Source organism: Gavialis gangeticus, unplaced genomic scaffold (genome assembly GCF_001723915.1).
Source record: "Gavialis gangeticus isolate Ggan-Ray unplaced genomic scaffold, GavGan_comp1, whole genome shotgun sequence".
In the NCBI taxonomy this organism is placed as follows: domain Eukaryota; kingdom Metazoa; phylum Chordata; order Crocodylia; family Gavialidae; genus Gavialis; species Gavialis gangeticus.
Window position 1 is genome coordinate 3,747,218 of NW_017729005.1, and position 19,321 is coordinate 3,766,538.

At 42.9% G+C, this 19,321-nt stretch overlaps 1 protein-coding gene across 5 annotated transcripts in view; it reads right to left on the bottom strand.

Annotated features, from left to right (window-relative positions):
• Positions 1 to 19,321, bottom strand: part of FAM126A (family with sequence similarity 126 member A) — a 91,585-nt gene that overhangs the window by 31,099 nt on the left and 41,165 nt on the right. For all 5 annotated transcript variants that reach the window (XM_019508569.1, XM_019508572.1, XM_019508571.1 and 2 more), the window contains 6 exons: positions 12,084 to 12,163; positions 10,178 to 10,279; positions 8,392 to 8,571; positions 3,715 to 3,795; positions 2,534 to 2,649; positions 1,982 to 2,077 (listed from right to left, as the gene is read on the bottom strand). In XM_019508569.1, coding sequence (XP_019364114.1) covers positions 1,982 to 2,077; positions 2,534 to 2,649; positions 3,715 to 3,795; positions 8,392 to 8,571; positions 10,178 to 10,279; positions 12,084 to 12,134 — 626 coding nt within the window. In that variant the 5' untranslated portion in view covers positions 12,135 to 12,163. The remainder of the gene's footprint in view (positions 1 to 1,981; positions 2,078 to 2,533; positions 2,650 to 3,714; positions 3,796 to 8,391; positions 8,572 to 10,177; positions 10,280 to 12,083; positions 12,164 to 19,321) is intronic.

Here is a 19,321-nt window from a genome sequence, read left to right on the forward strand (position 1 = left end):
GTGGGAGCTGCTCTCCAGGCTGCCTGGCGGCCATGTGCATATACAATCACATGGCACCCTCTGCCTGACCATGCTCTTCCCGCTCCCTCCCAGCCCCTTGCAGGCTGGAACTCTGCCAGCCTGCAGAGAACTCTTTGCAAAAGTGCAAAATCCATGTGTTTCTCCATTAAAACAAAATATCTATGTTTTTCTCGGTTAAAAGGGAAAAATCAGTATTTTTTTCCTTTTTCCGTGGGAAATGAAAAACCCAGATCTTGGGTAATCATAAAACATGCTCATATACAACTAACTGTAGCCTTTAACAATGAATTTGGTACTTATTACTAATTAGTCATGTAGGTTATCTAAAAATTATTTGTCTATATACAGTTGCCACTTATTCAACACATTTTTCAGGTTCTTAGGTAAGTAGAATGCATCTTCTTGTACTACGTTTTATTCAGAGATTCAAAAGCACAACTCCCCACTGGATTGTTGTTCCAAATGAGCTAATAATTGAACTAAACTACCTGAATTAACTGAAAGAAAATATTCTCTGCACCTGAAGAAAATGCTACTGTTCAAATCTGGTTTATACCCAACAGATTCTTAGCCAAAATGAGTAGTTTGACTGTAAAACGTCATCAGCATTCACTGGAAGCTTAATAATTGCTAATTTAATCTTAAATTGATTTAAAATTTTAGTACATTTTGTTCTTAACACAGGGTATCAGTTTGACACTGGGTGCATCTACATATGACACTATGTCACCACAGCAACGCACTATGGCGTCCATAGGCAAAATCCGTGATGCTGCAGCTACATCACCATAGCGATATGCTCCCTCAGTATAGCGCACCGTTATGATGATGTAACAGCCAAAAATAACCGTGCACACAGTGCAATACAGGCTGTTACTCCGCTGTCATTTAGTACTTCCAAAAGTAGTACCAGAAGGGCTGGCGGCTGCAGGCTCAGTGCTCCCCATCCGGCTGCCCCCTCTTCCCCCCCCATGGCCTCTGTAGCCCAGCACGTGGGCCACGTAACAATAACAATGGCACCGTAGCGGTATGTATCAATTTGCCAAATAAGTATGCTTTTTATTATTATTTTTATTTTCAGCAGCACCATTTAAAACTAAGAATGTCCAAACTAACTAGGTCAAACTGATTCACCTAAGAGTACAGCAAAAATAATCCCACTACCTGATCTACAGGTTTAAAACCAGTTCAGTGAGATCCACAGTCACAGACCTAGAGACTGGTTGATACTGGTCCTCCTACACACGTTTTTTCCACTCCCCTGCTTCCCCAAACTGATATCAACTAGGAAGTCTCTACTTCTGTGATTAGAGAGACAAGGGCTTGGAAGAGAAGGTAAAAAGACACTTTAGGTCCCATTTTGATCATTCAAAATTATAGGTTTTATATGAAAAAGACATACCCTCAGATCTCAAACCACTGGTATCTAGCCAGATGTCTTGCAAGCTTCTCTCAAGAGAAGATTATTTTAGGTACCTATAAAAGTGTCTTACTAATCTCATATTTCCTCAGAAGTAAAGAAATCAAAAAGCTTGACAGCAACAGCTGTTCTTTTTGTTGATGTGATAAAGCTGAATCTCTGAAACAGTGATACTGCTATAACTAAGAACCAGAACCCAGGAAGCCGTTCTGTTCTCCATTAAGACAATTTTTCAGGATTTCAGGAGTTAAATCTTTTTCATTGCATTTTTTACACTGATATATACTTCTCTTCCGCTTGAACAAATCTCCCTCAAAAATAAGTCACCACCATGTTTAAATTAAATGTTAATGAGATGCAACAAAATTAAGACCTACTACAAATATCCTCAAAAAAAAGAGAAAGTAGAAATAAAATATTTTCAAAAAGTCTATACACTCTGATTATTTATCCTCCTATGAACCTAGTATTTAAAACTGTAGTGTTAGGTTAAAAGTTGACTGCATCCTTTTAAGTACATTCAGCCCATATGAAATTTACCTTGAGCAAATTTGACACAATGATTGGAGAGAGATTGCTGGCATGTAGCTTAGGGCAGCATTATAACACAACAGGAGGAATGTGAGGACTTCAAACCTGGAAACAAAAAAAATCAAGATTACCAAAAAACTAAGAATTAAAGTTATCAGTTTAGAACTTTCCCTTTACAAAAGGTAGTGTATAAAATAAGCTTTTATTAATAAACCACAAGAGAGTATGCTGCATAAAAAACAAACAAAAAAACAAACAAACCCCCCCCCCAAAACAAACCAGACTTAGTAACACATTTCATTAAGTCACAGACACAGCCACTTAAACTATTTACATTGGCAAGCCACATCCTCTTCCTGATAGAACTATTTGCAATCTATCTTAAAATTATGTATTAAAAGCGTCTCTTGAAAATACTTGAATATACGTTCTAAAAGCTGGTAACAAATATCAAGCAACTAGAATAACTGCCCACAACTATAAGATACTCAATTGGATGAAAGATAGTAGAACAACAAAATTCTTATAGAATTTTCAAGCAAGGTGTTGCTAAAATGTTACCTATTTTGTGCTGTTAACATCTCTCTCTGAGGATGAGGTCCACTGTACACAACCCTGGACAAACCGTGTTGGGATAGAGCTCCCTCAGTAAGAGCCATGGAACCAATGCTGGAAGGCTAAAGTAAACAGACAACTGAATAAAATATTCAAAACATTTGTCCTCCTAGTTTCATTACAAAGCAGTCAAGACACAATATGTCAGGTCTTAAGTAGCCAGCCAGCCAGCCACATATCCAGGGAATGAATGACACCACAAAAAGGGAAACCAGCCACATAAAATATTACACAAAAATATTAAATATTTTTATGGCTGGGTTTCCACCACACCTTACAGTGAATATGTGGCAGAGTTAGGACTGCACAGGATCTCCAACCAGCCCTGGTTGTTCCTGCCTGATGAGCTGATTGTTGGAAGGATTGGGACCACACCAGGCCTTGAACCAGACCCCATGCAGTCTCTGCCAGATGACAATCAACTGATCACTGGCTGGATCGGGATTGCATTGGGACTGGTTCAAGTCTTGGTTCAGTCCTAATCCTGTTGATGATCAACCCAGCAGGCTCCAGGGACCGCTTAGGGGCCAGTTCAATACCCCGTAAGTCCCAGAGCCAGCCAACAATCAGCTGAATGCTGGAAACCCAATTTTCAACTTGCCATGAAGGCAGACCATCATGATCTTGGGCTGCCCCTGCACTGGCAAGTAGGGTGTGATTGGGATCTGATCCCCAATCCCAAAATTGTGCATTCTGCTATGCGCACATGGCATGGCAATGAGGTGCAATTGTTGAGATTGGGGATCAGATCCCATTGCATCTTTAAATTCGCATCCAGAGACCTTAGTGTTTATTAATAATTTTGAACATAAATAAGGTTATTTGGCTGCTTAAGTCTCTTCTTCTAGGGTAACTGTTCTATTACACAAGATTGGGAGAAAGCTAGTAAACAGTACAATTGTCATGTCTCAAGTTATGCTTAATTAAAGCTATTAAGTTTACAATAGTCTCAGAAGACACTAGCTGACAAAAATAAAATGTTTGGGGGAAAAAAGTCAAAACTTTCATTACATCTTTATTAAAATATTCATTTTTCCAATTTCTATCTTTATGAACTAGCCTCAAAACAAAAGCAAAATTAAATTTTCTGAGTAAACATAAATTTTCAGTACTGTGCTGTCACTCACTTCATGATACACAGAAGGCTTGGACAAGGATGGAATTGTGAAACTCAGCACCTTACTGTGCCCTTCTTTGTCCACTATTTCCTGGAAGATATAAAAAACATCCAAAGGGTTTATATCATATAAAAGTTACAGGAACATTCATATTTCAAGAGAAAGCAAATTAAATATCCCCACAGTTACTTTATAGTGTAAAACAGCTAGAAACTTAGTTCACCTGATATTTTCCTCTATATTCACTGGTTTTGTCTTTTTAAAATGTTGACTTGAAAATATTTGTTATTTACTGTTAACTGGTATTTGATGATCATGTTACTGATGCACAAATAATTTATCAATGAACACAAATACACAGGGTTATCTCTTGCAAGATCTATTTTCACCTTGTATTAGCACTCTCTCAACAGTTACTATCCATTATGACAGACAGACAGACTTTTTATAAAGGTTTATTAAGGGGCGAAAGGGGGTAACAATCCAACAAAACAAATAACACTGCCCACACAGGGGCCCAGGTACAACAGACAGAGCCTAGGGCTATGGCCCGCAAGCCCTGCCCTCACAGTCTAACACACAAAAAAAGCTAGTGTAACAACAGCCCACTCAGACTCCTGCCAGTACCCTGGAAGGGGCAAGCAGTATGACAGCACAAGGACTAAACAGATGCCCTCAACACTGTAGAGCACCCCCTGAATGGCCCAACGTGCCTGGAAAGTGGGTACCTTCTGCTGGAGGACCACATGTCCAAATTCCAGTGTCAGGCATGCCCGGACGAAGAACTGAAAGAGTCTCAGGGCATCATCAGTGTTGGCCCCAACAAGCCAGTTCCTGAGGCCCTTGAGGATGGCCATCTTAGCTTGACCAAGCAGAAAGTTGGCCAGGCAAATGACACACTCGTCTGCCGCCCAGTATGGGAAAGAAAACAAATAGGTGCTCTCCGAGAGGTCCAAGTCTAGCGTCTCAAACAAAGTGCCAAGGGCAGCAAAAAGCAGAAGCAGTCAGGGGCACCTGAGGAACGGATGAAATAAATCCTCTTCTACCTCCCCTGGGCAAAAGGGACAGGCCGCTGATGCAGTCGGACTACGTGGCAGATGAGAATGCCAGTGGTTAGTATCCCATGCAGCAACCACCACTGGAGGTAGTCAGTCCATTTGCCAATGAATAGCTTAAGTGCCGGTGCCATCAGATGCCACCTCCACATCGTGTCAGGTCAAGTGGCAAAGATGCGAGCGTGGTAGACACAAACCACCTATGTGTACAGGGCTATCTGGGGGAGCACATCAAGATGAATCCCAGCATCACTGTCAGGAGGCACAGGAAGTGTTAATACGGTGCCAAGCCCACCGCCCAGATAGTTATCCATGGCCGGGACAATGGGCAGTGGTACAAAAGGTGCTCTGGAGACGTCTCCAGCAGGGATGTCTCGCTGCGCTCAGAGGTAATCCTCAATGGCAGTTGCTGCCTCCGCTGGAAGCGTGGCCCGCATGTCCCCCAAAAGACAGCTGGCACAGCGGACCGAATGCATGCCCAACCAGGCAGCCAGAGCCTCGGCTGACAGCCAGTCCGGCTGGGCCACATTGGGAAGGTGGCCTAGCCAGACTGTATATGACTGGATGAGAGTCAGCGAGGCTATCACACCTGAGGCTCAACAGCCTGTGCCACAGGGCCAGGATGTAGACAAGTGGCTCCTGCAGCAACTCAGGAGACAGAAGGCTCTATAGTCTGAATATTTACTAGCTAAAGCACATAGCTTTTAGATTCTTGAGCTTTTGAACACTAGTGTTCACAGCTCCCAAAAACTGGGTATCAGCAAGGCAGCCTGATAGTTATCAAACCTAATCTTAGAATCCAGTAATCTCAGAAATCACAGTGCTGGAAGATTAATCTTCTGTGCTACTTAGAGTTCAGTTCTTGCAATGGACTGGAGTGTCAAAGCAAGATAGTTCTACTTAAGACAAGATACTCACAGTGACAGTTCTTTGGTCAAAAGATAGCCATGTGCTCTGTCACTATAACCACAAAAACCATGGTGTTTTCACATAAAATTTTGCATCTGAGAATCAGCATTTTATGACAACAGAAAGGTTTCCAAACAGCTAATTACAGCTAGTTGTACATCGAGATGTACAAATAATTCAAATAGTTTCTTCCCACCTGTTGTTTCATCTGCTGTTATCCTGCACATTCACCTAACATTAGATCTCTAGGGAGCAGTGACCAGGGGTGTCAAAGATAGGGCCCACAGGCTGGATCTAGCCCATGGAGCCTTGCCATCTGGCCTGCAGTGCTACCCATAGGTCTTGGACTAGACCAGCATCCCATACACTGCATGTACTGGGCCCTGAACTAGACTAGATACCCATGAATCTTAGTTCAAAGATTCAACACTCCAGATAATTTACAAATAAAATTACTACTACACTGAGCCACCCACCTCACTGTGCCCAACCAAAATCATGGTTCAGTTATCTCCCCTGGGGCGTCTACTTCTAGCTGACTCCCTTCCTTAAGCACACCTGCAAGCCTGGGGTAATTGCTGCCACCACCCAGGCTCTTGTCTCTGTTAGGGCTCTGTACAGCCCGGGGTACACAGAGCCTGCAGCCCTTGGGGTGCTTCACCCACTGGTAGTATTTCTGGGTGACCCTTATAGCCTGGAGCCACCCAGGATATTTTCAGGTAGGACAGAATCAGATAATAATCAGCCGAGCTCTGCTAGGAGCAAAAAGGCCTCTCTCTCCTCTCAAGTATTCACAGCTAGGTGTGTTGTAACAGACAGTTTTTATTAAGAGAGGGAGAATGGGGAAGGACTACAAGATAGAAGAGTATTATAAAAAATGTCTTGAGCAAAACAGAATGGACTTGTTGGCCCTTTTAACTCACAGCTAAAGATACATAACTGTAATCTACTGGCTAAAATTTCAAGTAAGCTACTTACATATACATCCAAAGGATTCTGGAAGCCCATGCTTCTGTCTGTGTTTCCAAAATGCCTGCTAGAAGAACCACCCTCCTGCCCACAACCAGGTGACCTGACCCTTAAATAACTTTTCTGACCTCATCACCTGGTTCCAATCAGAAACAAGCATCCGCTGAACACTGCTGAGGTAGCCAAGTCCTTTTAAGAAGTCATCAGCAACCCCTGGTGGAATAACCAGTGTCACAAAACTGGTGAGAAACTTAAGACAAAGGGTTTGGGCACAGCAAGGGGGGACGGGAGGAAGCAAAATATACAGGCCAAATAAGACACACAGCAAAACAGAGACAGCCAAAAATGGGATTTATTCACAGGCACAAGCTCTCTCCTGGAGACAGTCATCTTCACACAAGTGTGTTTTTAAATCCTCACTACACCAAGCACCTAGGATAGACTGAAAATAGCCTGCACACTTTCTTCTAAAATAAAAGATTTTAGGTATGGCTTTAAGATGTTTTATGTAATAGGTCAATCACTTTCTGCTAACAAGAGTACACAAGGGGTTAGCAATCTGTGCTTTAACCAAGGCCTCCATGGCAGTTATCAGGGAACGCAAGATCAAAATCAAGTAACTGCAGAAATAAGACCTATTGACTTTTAAACTGGGTGTGAGGTGTGTATGGAAGAGTTAGTAGGCCTGCTTCCTTTTTTTTGCTTTAGTTAAGTCAAACATGTTGGCAAGAATGTATTTAGCCTACTGGAGACAGTTGTACACAACGGTTGAAAAAGTCTGCATGAAGCTTGAGCCATTTTTTTGTCACCAAAGGCATGCACTGTTTTGTCTTCCTCAGTTTTTCTGTATAAGGTTCACCCTTTCCCAGAGTTCTCCATCTTTTCATTGCCCTTCTACTAAGAAACAAACAGCTAGAGTACCAGAAATCCTGAAAGTGTCTGCGATAAGCAGCTGCTACAAAGCAAGATAAGATAAAAAAAAGCTAATAGGCCTTTAACACAACCAGTGACAATGCACCAAGCTTTGTGTAAAATAGAAGCAGAAAAATAATCTAGTTGGAGATTGGAGTTATTCACTAAGAAATGTTACTATTTTCATATGTGATAAGAATAAGATCTCTAGATAAAGGTGTTGTCATCTAACAGAAGATTAATTTAAAGCACCCAAGTCTGAACAAACTGACAATAAATTCCAGTTTCTTGATTTTAAAAGCAAGAGAAAAACTCCATAAAGTAGTTGGGTCATCCCCAGAATTATGAACAAGTGATTTAAATGCAGTTTCTGTGGAATACTATCCACTCAAGAATAGCTAAAAGTACAAGATAGGGCTCTGAAGTACAAATGATGGAATGAATAGGAGTGAAAAGCATACATCTTGCAACTTCGACTAAATAACTTTAGCTAAGAAAGGGGGAGGGAGGAGAGGAAGATGGAGAGCAAGAGAAAATAAAAGCAGAGTAGATACATAATGTAGATTTAAAGAGACTTTTACAGGGAGTGGATTCAAGTTGGCACTCTGTCCTATGATTTCATATGAAAATTAAATCCTGGCAAATTAAGCACTGGCCCAAACAATAAAATACAGTATTGCATTTGCAGTAGCATATGAGCAACCCATACACAATTACTACAATACTGGAATACATCTGTTCATTTTGTCCTGAAGGAAACAGACTGTTCTCTTTACCCCAGTAAGAGATTTTGTTTCTAAAGAAATCAACTAATTTCTTAAATTTGAGTTATTATACAAACCAAGTTGTAAACTCCTAGGAGAAGGGCCTCTATGCAACCACTGCTCTGCAGGTCTCTGCTGGCTGAGACGGCAAGGTAGCACCACATTAATTCAGGTAGAAACTGCAGCGTGAACCGTAGCAGTTGTTCCTCACCACTGCGATAGAACTCAAAAAGCTGGTGGCAAACTGGTTCTAACAGCTGAAATAATATAAAAAGAGACTGTCAGGGGAATAAAATATTATTACAAGAGATTATGTGCTTGCACTGAATAAATGTGAAAGCAAAACTGACATTGAATTTTGGAAACACAAAAAATGGACTTACGATAAAATTTTACATTCCTTTGTTACAAATCATTTGATAAAGACACCAGTTTCTTGTACTTTTCTTTACCCTCCATCATGGCCAAATATATAGGACAGAAGACTCCACCTTTACAAGAGGACAGAATTCCTCCTTTTCCCTCTTTTTCAACCTCAAACTGATGGTTGTGGGAGGATGCTGGCAATGATCAGATCACTGCTTTACTTAGGACATCACAAAAAAGCACCACTGTTCCCAAAGTTCCAACAAACTAGTCATGAAAAGTCCATATGAACTGAATAGGTAACAACTATCAAAAGACTGTATAAGATTTGTATGCAAATTGTCATTACAGCAATTATGTGCAGCTGAAGGTCTGATGCGTTTTCAGCTTTTCAACTTGAAAAATTTTGTTGTAGCTTCTACATACCATATTCTCTCACATACAGTACAATCCAGTGTATAATACCTTGATTCTGAGAGGCAGAAAGATGAAAGATTTTTCCAGTCATGACTACACTGAGCAGGGACAGAGCATAATTTACAGTCAAATCACCAACCATTTCCTGCTTAACTAAAGCCAGAACCCTAGCTGCTGCTGAAGACTGCTCCTCCACGGGTAGATTTATGGATTTTGAAAACAGCTAAAGATTTTTCAGGGCTGTGAAAAAGGAGGGGAGACTGGGCAGCTAGCAGACAGCAAAATTGCCCTAAGAAAAGTTAAACTGATTAGTGGAACATCAAAACTATTGAAATGGAGAGACAAATCATGAATCTTTAAATCAATTGACTCCCTTAGGTTTGCAAGTATAGCAGTATCACAGCTGCTGCAGTGTAAATGGAAATCAAAGCAGAATGCTTCAATTCTGGGCAAGGAAAAAAATGGCTTCCCCACCTAATACATACATCTGAGTTTTGGAAGGCTGATTTTTGACGAAAAATGTATTGTATGTGAGAAAACACAGTATGAATTTTTTTTACTTTCCAGACAGGGAACAGGAGAATACACATATGAATTACAAATACATTTGGCTTCTCTTCCAAAACCCTCGGTCTTTACCTCTTCACTTAAGTGAATAATAATGTTTTCAGCTAAATTAAAATGTTAATCAAAGCAAACACTTATAATAAAAACTGCAAAAGAAAATACTAATCAGTCTCATAGAAATAATCCTATCAATTGTAGGCTCCACTATTCAACTGATATAGAGTCACCTGGCAAGTCTCAAAAATTTACCCCTTAATCTTATACCTCCATCTAAGATCAGCGTAAACTGTAAGGTTATCTATAGTTTAAGCAATGGTATTTGACAAATTCCACAGTACTATATCATGCCCATATCTTTACATTGAACTAAAATGAGAGGCATTTTAAATGAGTCCTACTCAGACTCTAAAATCTTAATTTGTATCGGAACTGTTATTTCAACTACTATGCACGAGGGGTTTCCCCCCTTCTACCACCATATCAGATTATGATTTGAGAGAACTGCATACTTACCTCACTCTGTGGCTCCTGAATAACTCTGTATAAAGATGAGACCAGAGAACTCTTATCTTTCAAATTTGTAGCATAGCTAGCTATTGATGCTTCTGGCAGCGTCTGAAATAAAATATTTTTTTTGTTGTGGCAACACATTAAAAAAAAAAGAAGGCGACATTTCTGGTACAAATAGATAAATCAGGTGACATTTTTTTCCCCACTATAACAACAACAGTTTTGCCATTGTAAAAGAAAAATATCTATGAAAAATAACATTTCACCATCTCTGCAATTTAATGAAGTCACAATACATTTAACACACAAATCAAACTGCTTACAACCTACATTTTTTTCATTCCACAGTTTCATGGAAAAACTAATTAAAACTGGATAGAAGATTTAGCTAAAGGCCACCAATCAGAGGTTTGCCCACTCTAAACAATGTTTTAAGCAAACCAAAAACACAGAATTACAATCCTGAAATTAATGTAAGCAGAGTATGTGTATACACAAAATACAACATAGTTTTGTCTTCAAAGTCTGTCTGCAAGCAGCTAATGCCATTTTATCCACTTGTAGCCAAACAAGCTACAGATATTCTACTACTCTGAAGAGAGGCAATCGATGTGGGTCATTTGAGCATGTATGTCACTGTTTCTCTAGCACCTGATTGCCAATGCTTACAAAAGCCAAGATTAGATTTCTAGTAGTTTAAAAGACATCTCAGAGCCATTGCATCTAACTCAATCTGTCCCAGCTTGTTACAGAATGCTTCTTATCCAGAACTGAGCAAAAAAAATAAGCACAATTTACAAATGAAGGATTGGAGACAGAGTGGTTACTTATGCAATTTAACCAAGCTGCCAGGGAAAGAGCTCAAATTATATCTTAGTCACTGCCTTAGGCAGATCTGGGATTTTGAAAGAAGGATGTGGCAGCTGCAATCAGCACTGCAGGGGTGGCTGCAACTTTGCCCCCCTAGCTCTCAGTGCCCCTCAACCTTGATCCACATCACATTCACCTCCAGCTTAAGCTGCTCCACAGGGACAGGATGGTGCTCAGGATGGAGCTGGAGACATGCCGGCAGCTCCCCTTCCCCTGGATACCTGGGTCCTCTATGGAGTCCAGGCAGCAAGAACTGAGCTCAGACCATGGGGTGGGTGGGTGTGAGGAAAGGATGAAGTGCCCAGGTCAGCAGGGCACACCCTATATGCTGGGGTGCGAGGGAGAGGGCACAGGAGAAAACAGGCAGTGGGAACAGGTACACATGTCTCCTGCCACACTCTAGCCAGGGTGAGCAAGGAGCAGCTGCCAGGGTGTTGGGTTGATCCCCGCTTCTGTGCTTGCTCCCTACCCAGCTCCACCCCAGGTCTCCCCCACTAGCCAGGGGGCAGAAGCTACACAGTCGGTAGATATCACTCTGCTATATGATGTGAGGCGGTGCAACTGCTCCCCCCACCCCACTCCATCCCTGATCAGTGCTCTATCTACCAGGGAACATTACCTTTCCTATTTTGAAACAAGGGACTCTGTGTGCTGGGATTGGGGTCCCTCCCATGCACCAGAATCAGGGGCTCTGGAGCCCATGCCACCTCTTCCAGGCTCCTTGTGCTGAGATTGGGCCCTGTACCACCTCCACTCAGTCCTGCACTAGGATCAGCCTCTATACCATCCCATGTGCCAAACTTAACATGCAGGGTCACAGCCTGCAAATCTTCCCACAGACCCATGGGGAACTCTGCAGGCCAGATAAGAAAGTGCTAGATCTGGTCCACATGCTGGAGTTTGATCACCCCCAGTCTATAGTATTCTATCATAAATGGATTTCAAGTGTATGCAAATCTGTGTCAAATTCCTCTTGCATGAGGCTCTGATAACAAGTCAGTTCCACTGCTGAAACTTTAATACTCAAATAATATATTACCTTGAACTCTGATAACCACTCCTCCACAAGCCCCGTGTCCACAGCCAACATCTTCCCACATCTGTTCTGCAGTCTGCAACCTGGAAAAATAAATTAATATAAATGTTTGTTAAAACCAAGAATTGGTTCATTAAAGATGAATGCATTATTCATAAGTCAAAATAAATTTCCTCAGCTAGCCTTAGCACATGCTAATAAAATGTACTCTCCCTTACCTTGTTTTAACTCACTAATACCTTTGGTATGAATTTCTCTGCCTCCCTGATGCCAGCTGCTAAAATTTTCAGGTATAGCAACTTACCAAGTTCAAAAAGACTACATGAGAAAATGATTAATAATGGGCAAGATTCCAAAGATAGCATAACCTTCAATTTTTTTTTCCTCCTCCCGATTTCTACAAGTTTCTTTAAATGTTTAATAGGCATAATACTGAATTTTGAAGATGTTGGGAGACATAGTAATCACAGCAGACTACCCTGAATGCATTAGATAAGATGTGTTACATTTTGCTGACTCTGATGGGATACTTTGCAGCTGTACAGTAAGTACCATCAAGCTTTTCTGAAAGTGAATATAATTTTTATAGATGGGGAAATAAATGCAAAGCAAGTAAGCAGTTTGCCCAGCTTAACGGCAGCAGGTTTGCTGCAGAATGGGAACTACAACCTACCCCTGAAATCCTGTCTTACTCTAGATACATTTGTTCAAGTATCACGCAGAAAAAAAATCATACTGAGGTAGAACATGGTGCCCCCTCATTATCCACCTTTTTACCACTTCCTGCCTGGCTTATAGAAATTGTCTGAATAAATTTCTCTTTCTTTCTCCAAGGAAAGCAATAAGTAGGGTTTTTATCTCTCCTGCTTCCACTGCCCACTTAGGAAGGAGGAATGAAGAACTACTGGATGTCTCCTTCCTTCCCTCACCCCCACCACAGAGTTGGGCTTTTCTAGCGTAAGTCGGCTTGCTCAGCGTTCCTTCATGGGCTACAGATGCCTTGGGAGTGACTCCCAGCTGACCCAACCCACTTCTAAAATCCTGCTACAGACAGCAAGAACTTGATCACTAAAATTTGAATACTGCCAATTTAAGTGCTGAACAGACCGCATGAAGAAAAATTAAATTTAATCAAAACTAGACTAGTGTAAGTCAATATGTACCAAAAAAAGTGGTTACCAGCCACAATTTTAATACGTAGAAAGAAAAAGTTCATTTAGAACAGATATTAAAAAGAACCTTACAAAAACAAATCAGTTTTCAAAGCTAAGTTCAATTTTATTAATTTAGGAAAGGTACGAATGCCAAGTTAGTTGAACTACTACACTTTGGTGAGTGTGTCTGGAATAAAACACTCCATAAAAAAATAATACTGCCATTCTTTCAAAGCTTTTAGAAGCTTTTAGAAGTTCTGCAATCTTTAAAGGCAATTTTTGCCTTACTATTAGACAGGTGTTTATTGAAAAGTAAGACAAGCCAATGCTTCTGGTTATAAAGAGCAGCACATATTAATCGAGAAGCAGATGTTTTTCCTCAAAGCAAAATAAGCCACCCACTAAACAAGAGCATGAAACTTGCTTCAACCCAGCTCAATATTTTAAAGCTTGCTTATAACTTTTTTCAAAGAGACTGTGGTATTCCTGCTAGTAAATTATCTGTCAGCTATAAAAACAGAAAAAGTTTTCTGTGATGAAATAAAGAATTGAAAGGTAAGTCTTCTTTCCCACCAAATGGAGGGCATCTAGGGATCTGGATAGTACTTGTGATTTTTGTCTTATTCTTCACAATGAGGAAAATAAGCTTCTCCCTCTGTATCTACTTTGGAGATGAGATTTTTCCAGCTGTACTGATGAAGCAGCAGTGCTCTCTTCCCAGAAAATCATCATAAATTTCATTTTTGCAACTAAAAGTAGAAGAAAAACTAATAAAATGCTTCTTGTGTATTTTCTCTATACTTAATTTTAGCCAAAGTATTTTGCAATACAGGTACTGTCCAGAGGAGTAGACGTAAAGCTGATATGCATACTGCTATTCTAAAACTTTATTTCCTGTTTTGGTTAGACCTAATGAAACTGAAAGGGTGCAACGAAGCATAAACTAGGGGTACCCCAATCTATCAGTTGGCTACTGGATCAGCACCAATAAAAGGAGAAATGACATTATGGCTATTGGCTGTGCGGGAAACATTCCAGTCTGCCAGGTACTGGGCACCTTTGCAAAAGCAGCTTTCTCCCCAGCAGCTGCGGAAACTCGGCTGTGTGGGGCCTGCTGGCACTGAGGCAGTAGCGTGCTCTGGGCTCCAAATGTGCCTGGCACTGCTGTCACACCAGGGTCTACCCTACCCAACTGGGATGGCAGTGTGGGCTGCATGGGGAGCAGGCCTGCAGGTAGTACACGGGAATATTTTTTTGGGGGGGGAGGGTGGAAAAAAGGTAAAAGGGGGAGAGGGGAGGAGGAGAAGCTTCCAAGCATCATTGACTGCTCTTTTTAAACCAGGCAATCTATGATCTTTGATGCCAAAATATCACAATCAACATTGTAAATTGTCCCAGGGAGACAGTCACCATGGAACGGAGAAACATCCCTGCGGTAGGACGGGGGATGGAGGTGATCCACTCCTACAAGGACAGCCCTGAAACCAGGACAAACTCACCAATTTCAGGCCAGAAAACATGGAACAAACAGCACCGAGAAGAGATGCCTGCACGGTTCGTAAGCTATGCTTACTTCTGGTTGGAGCTGGCTCAGGCAGCTGACATCATTGCAGAACGCCGCCTGGCTGGGATAAAAGCTGGCACCAGGAGACAGAGGGACAGCAGAGGAGATGGCCGGCAAGGAAGGTGCTCTCCATGCCAAGCTCAGGCAGCAATTGAAGAGCTGGTGGCAGGGAAGGAAGGAAGAGGGGTCCTCGGCAGGAGGGAGGACCCAGAACAGGGATATATAGGGAGTAGAAAAAAGGCACCGGGTAATGTGGGGCCCCTCCAGGATACACTAGGCAATCTGGTGACTGCACCAGAGGAAAAAGCAGACCTTTTTAACAATTTCTTTGCCTCCATTTTTTTGTGCAGGGACCAGGACTCCCCCACTGAGATTCAGGACAGACTCGGGAGAGACTCCACCAGGTGTAGGGAACTTCTGGAGGGTCTGGACGTGTCCAAATCAGCAGGTCCAGATGCTCTCCACCCCAGGATGTTGAGGGAGTTGGCAGGGGTTATCGCAGGGCCCCTGGCACAGCTTTACAAGCACTCGTGGTGCTCTGGCCAGGTGCCAGATGACTGGAAGAGGGCCAATGTGTTCCCCATCTTCAAAAAAGGGAGGAGGGAGGACCCGGGCAACTATAGGCCCGTTAGCTTTACTTTGATCCTGGGGAAGCTCTTTGAGAAGATTATCGATGAGCACATCTGGGAAGGGCAGCAGTGGGGATGATGCTCAGGGGCAACCAGCATGGTTTCATTAGGGGCAAGTCCTGTCAGACCAACCTGATTGCCTTCTACAGTCTGGTCACAAAGTCGCTGGACGCAGGTGTCGCGGTGGATGTAGTCTTTCTGGACTTCAGGAAGGCCTTTGACACTGTCTCCCACCCCATTCTCATTAAGCCAGGCAACTGTGGCACTGATGCCTACATAGTCAGATGGATAGCAAATTGGCTGAGGGGCCACACTCAGAGTGGTGCTGGATGGGTCATATTCAACCTGGAGGGATGTGAGCAGTGGAGTCCCCCAGGGCTTGGTACTTGGGCCTGCACTGTTCAATTTCTTTATTAGTGACTTGGACGAGGGGGTGAAAAGCACGCTGTTCAAATTCACGGACAACACCAAGATTTGGGGTGAGATAGGCATGCTAGAAAGGAGGGACAGGATACAGCTGGACCTGGACAGGTTACAGAGGTGGGCAAATGAGAATAGGATGGGATTCAATACTGACAAGTGCAGGGTGCTGCACTTCATCAGTAAGAACCAGCAGCATACCTATACGCTGGGGAACTCTTCTTGACAGCACAGTGGCAGAGATCTTGGAGTCATTATCGATTCCAAGATGAACATGGGCTGCCAATGCGAGGACACGGTCAGTAGAACTAACCGCTCCTTGTCATGCATCCACAGATGCATCACAAGCAGGGCCAAGGAGGTGATCCTCCCCCTCTATGCGACACTGGTCAGGCCACAGCTGGAGTACTGCATCCAGTTCTGGCTGCTGCACTTCAGGAGGGATGTGGACAGAATTGAGAGGGTCCAAAGGAGGGCCACTTGCATGATCTGGGGACAGAAGGGCAGACCCTACAAGGAGAGGCTATGGGACCTTAACCTGTTCAGCCTTCACAAGAGAAGGCTGACAGGGGACCTGGTGGCCGTCTATAAACTTACTAGGGGAGACCAGTAGGGAATGGGAGAGACCTTGTTCCCCCTGAGCACCTCCCGGAGTAACAAAGAATAATAGCCATAAGTTGTTAGAGAGTAGGCTCAGACTAGACATTAGAAGGCACTATTTCACAGTCAGGGTGGCTAGGATCTGGAACCAACTTCCAAGGGAAGTGGTGCTGGCTCCTATCTTGGGGGTCTTTAAGAGAAGGCTTGACGATTACCTAGCTGGGGTCATTTGAACCCAGTTCTCTCTCCTGCCCAGGGCAGGGGGTCAGACTAGAAGATCTGCAAGGTCCCTTCCAACCCTACATCTATGAACCTATGAACAGTGTCGGGGGACAGCCTAAGCCCCAGGGGGCTGTGAGGGAGGAGGGACTGCTAGCCTACCCCCTCAGAGTTGTTTTTTTTCCCTTCTTTTTCTCTTGTTAGTTTTTTGAAGTGCTGTGATTCCTTTTTTCTTTTCTTTCTTTTTTTTGTTGCTTCAGCTGGGGCATGAGCAACGCTCCAGGAGATGGGAGCAGCCTCAGACCCACAGCAGGCAGCCAGCTGGCCATGAAGAAACACTGGGAGGTCAGGGCGATCCAGCTGCTCCAGCAGCACAGAGACAGGGAAGAGCCAGGTCACGGTCCAGGCGATGCGAGGAGCTAAGATTGATGCAACCGGGCAAGCCACACAAAGACCAAGTGACTTGTCTTGGAGGCTGGTGTATGGAAGAGGTGTAGGGGAGGTGGAGCCCCATAGATACCCGTCAGGAGGCGCGACCTACCTGGGAGAGTCATTATCAGGGGAACCCACCACTGAAGATTCGATCAAAGCTGTGGCAGGAGAGTTTCTGAGCTTTCCCTGGGGTGATCAAGGACCCCTCCAGAGGTCACAAGAGCCCACGCAGCGCCCAACACCAAGCACACGTGCTAAGGCGGCATGTGAGCGCATATTCAAGACCAGTCGGGCACACAGATATTCTACCTTATTTTGCCCCAAATATTCTTGAACTACAGGAGAATCTTAAAGAGAACATTTATCCATCTTCCATGGTCAGAAAAGACAGCACAACACTGAAAATAACTGAAAGGTTAGTTAAAATACCTTCTCTAAGAGGTTTGCTACTATATAGATAGCAACTTTTGCCCCATTACCACTACAGATAAATTATATTTGGGGCACTGGTTTAGCAACAGGATCCTAGTATAATAATTTATACCTGTAAAAGGAACTTTTCCTAAAATAATTACAAGCACACTAGAGCTTTTACAAACATATATCACCCAGAAAAGTATCACAACCCTGACCTACACACTTATGCCAGCAGCTTTTAAGAGCAGATGAGGCTTTGATCTTTATGAAAGAGCTATTTGGCAGACAATGGATTATCTAATTTATCTTCTACTGCCAGTACATGGCAACTAAACCAGTTAATCCTGAAATTTGTTTTGTACCGAGTGTATGTTGCTTTGACAGACAGGTCTAGATTTTCCAAAAATGAAGGCATTTCTGAAGGCCCTGTTGTTCAGAGTCATGCTCTTTGGCAGTTTACATGTTTATTGTCACTATCCCTGTGGAATATAAAAGATGTCTGGAGTTTTGTAAAGCAGGGAAGAAGTAAAAATAGTTTAACATCACTAGTTGTTTAGGCTGGAGAACTATGGGCTGTGGCATTATGCATTAGACCTTACATACACTATAAGATGTAAATATTTAAAGCAGACTACAGGGTAGGTTTGGGGAGTGCTTCTCAACCAGGCATTGCTGCCTCCAAATAAAACTGTTTTGCACACCTGCTGCACAGACAGCCCAAGGTCTGAAATACCATGAAACAGAAAGAATGCAGGCCTGGGTAGAGTACAGCATCACCCCTCCTAAAATACACAGGTCCAGGAATATCAGTTAAGTTTCAGAGATTCAGAACAGATGGAGGAGGTCTGGAACAACCATAGCCTCAGCCATACTGGAACCAACATAATCAGATCAGCAAAATCCTGCCTGGCTTCATGCCACACTAGGCACCAGAGACCTGGTCAGATAGAGCATATGGTAATCTCTCCATCCATAGAGGACAATGCAATGCTGCTCATAACATGAACGATAGCAATGCTGTTCATAACTTTAACAATGTGTCATTCTGCATCTTTCCTGACCTCCAGCATGCACACCTGCCTCAAGAACCTGAGTCTATGCTTCCAACTCAGTATGGCACAATCATCACAGAAGGTAAGGGGGTGAAAGCAACTCTTTTGAAAACATTTACTGGATCCTTTCACCACAGACAGAAGTGACTAGGAGAGGAAATAATAGGCATGACCAGTGGATGGTCTTCCCAACAGCACACACCAGCTTCAGCCAGTTCTGCCTGCATTTGAGTTTGGCATGCCGCAATATACAGGCTCTTTAAAAAGGAGGATGAGCAAAGAATTTTTCTGTCAGGCCTATTGTATTTAGGTTTACTAGTAGAAATGCAGCAATAGCAACCCAAATTACTACAAAATTTACTCACAGCTCTTCTGTAACAAGACTTTTGATTTTAATACTTTAGAATTTTCTTGCCTCATAACACCATATTAAAAAGGTCTGTTAAAAGGGAAGATTTAAAATGGTCGTCTGCATCTTCTTTAGAAGGCAAGAAACTGCTAAGCAGGAACACTGTACAGGCGCGATAGAGAAGGTAGGAAAGGAGGGGGGGTGGCACTCTATGTCAAGGAGCACTACACATCCTCTGCCAGCAGAATGGGGTCAGAGGAAGGGCAAGCTGAAGTGCTCTGGGTCAAGATTCAGGGGGGGCAGGGGGAGAGGGATTTGACGGTGGGGGTCTACTACAGACCCCCCAACCAAGAGGAGGAGCTGGACAGGGAATTTTCAGGCCAGCTTGCAGAGGCACTAAAATCA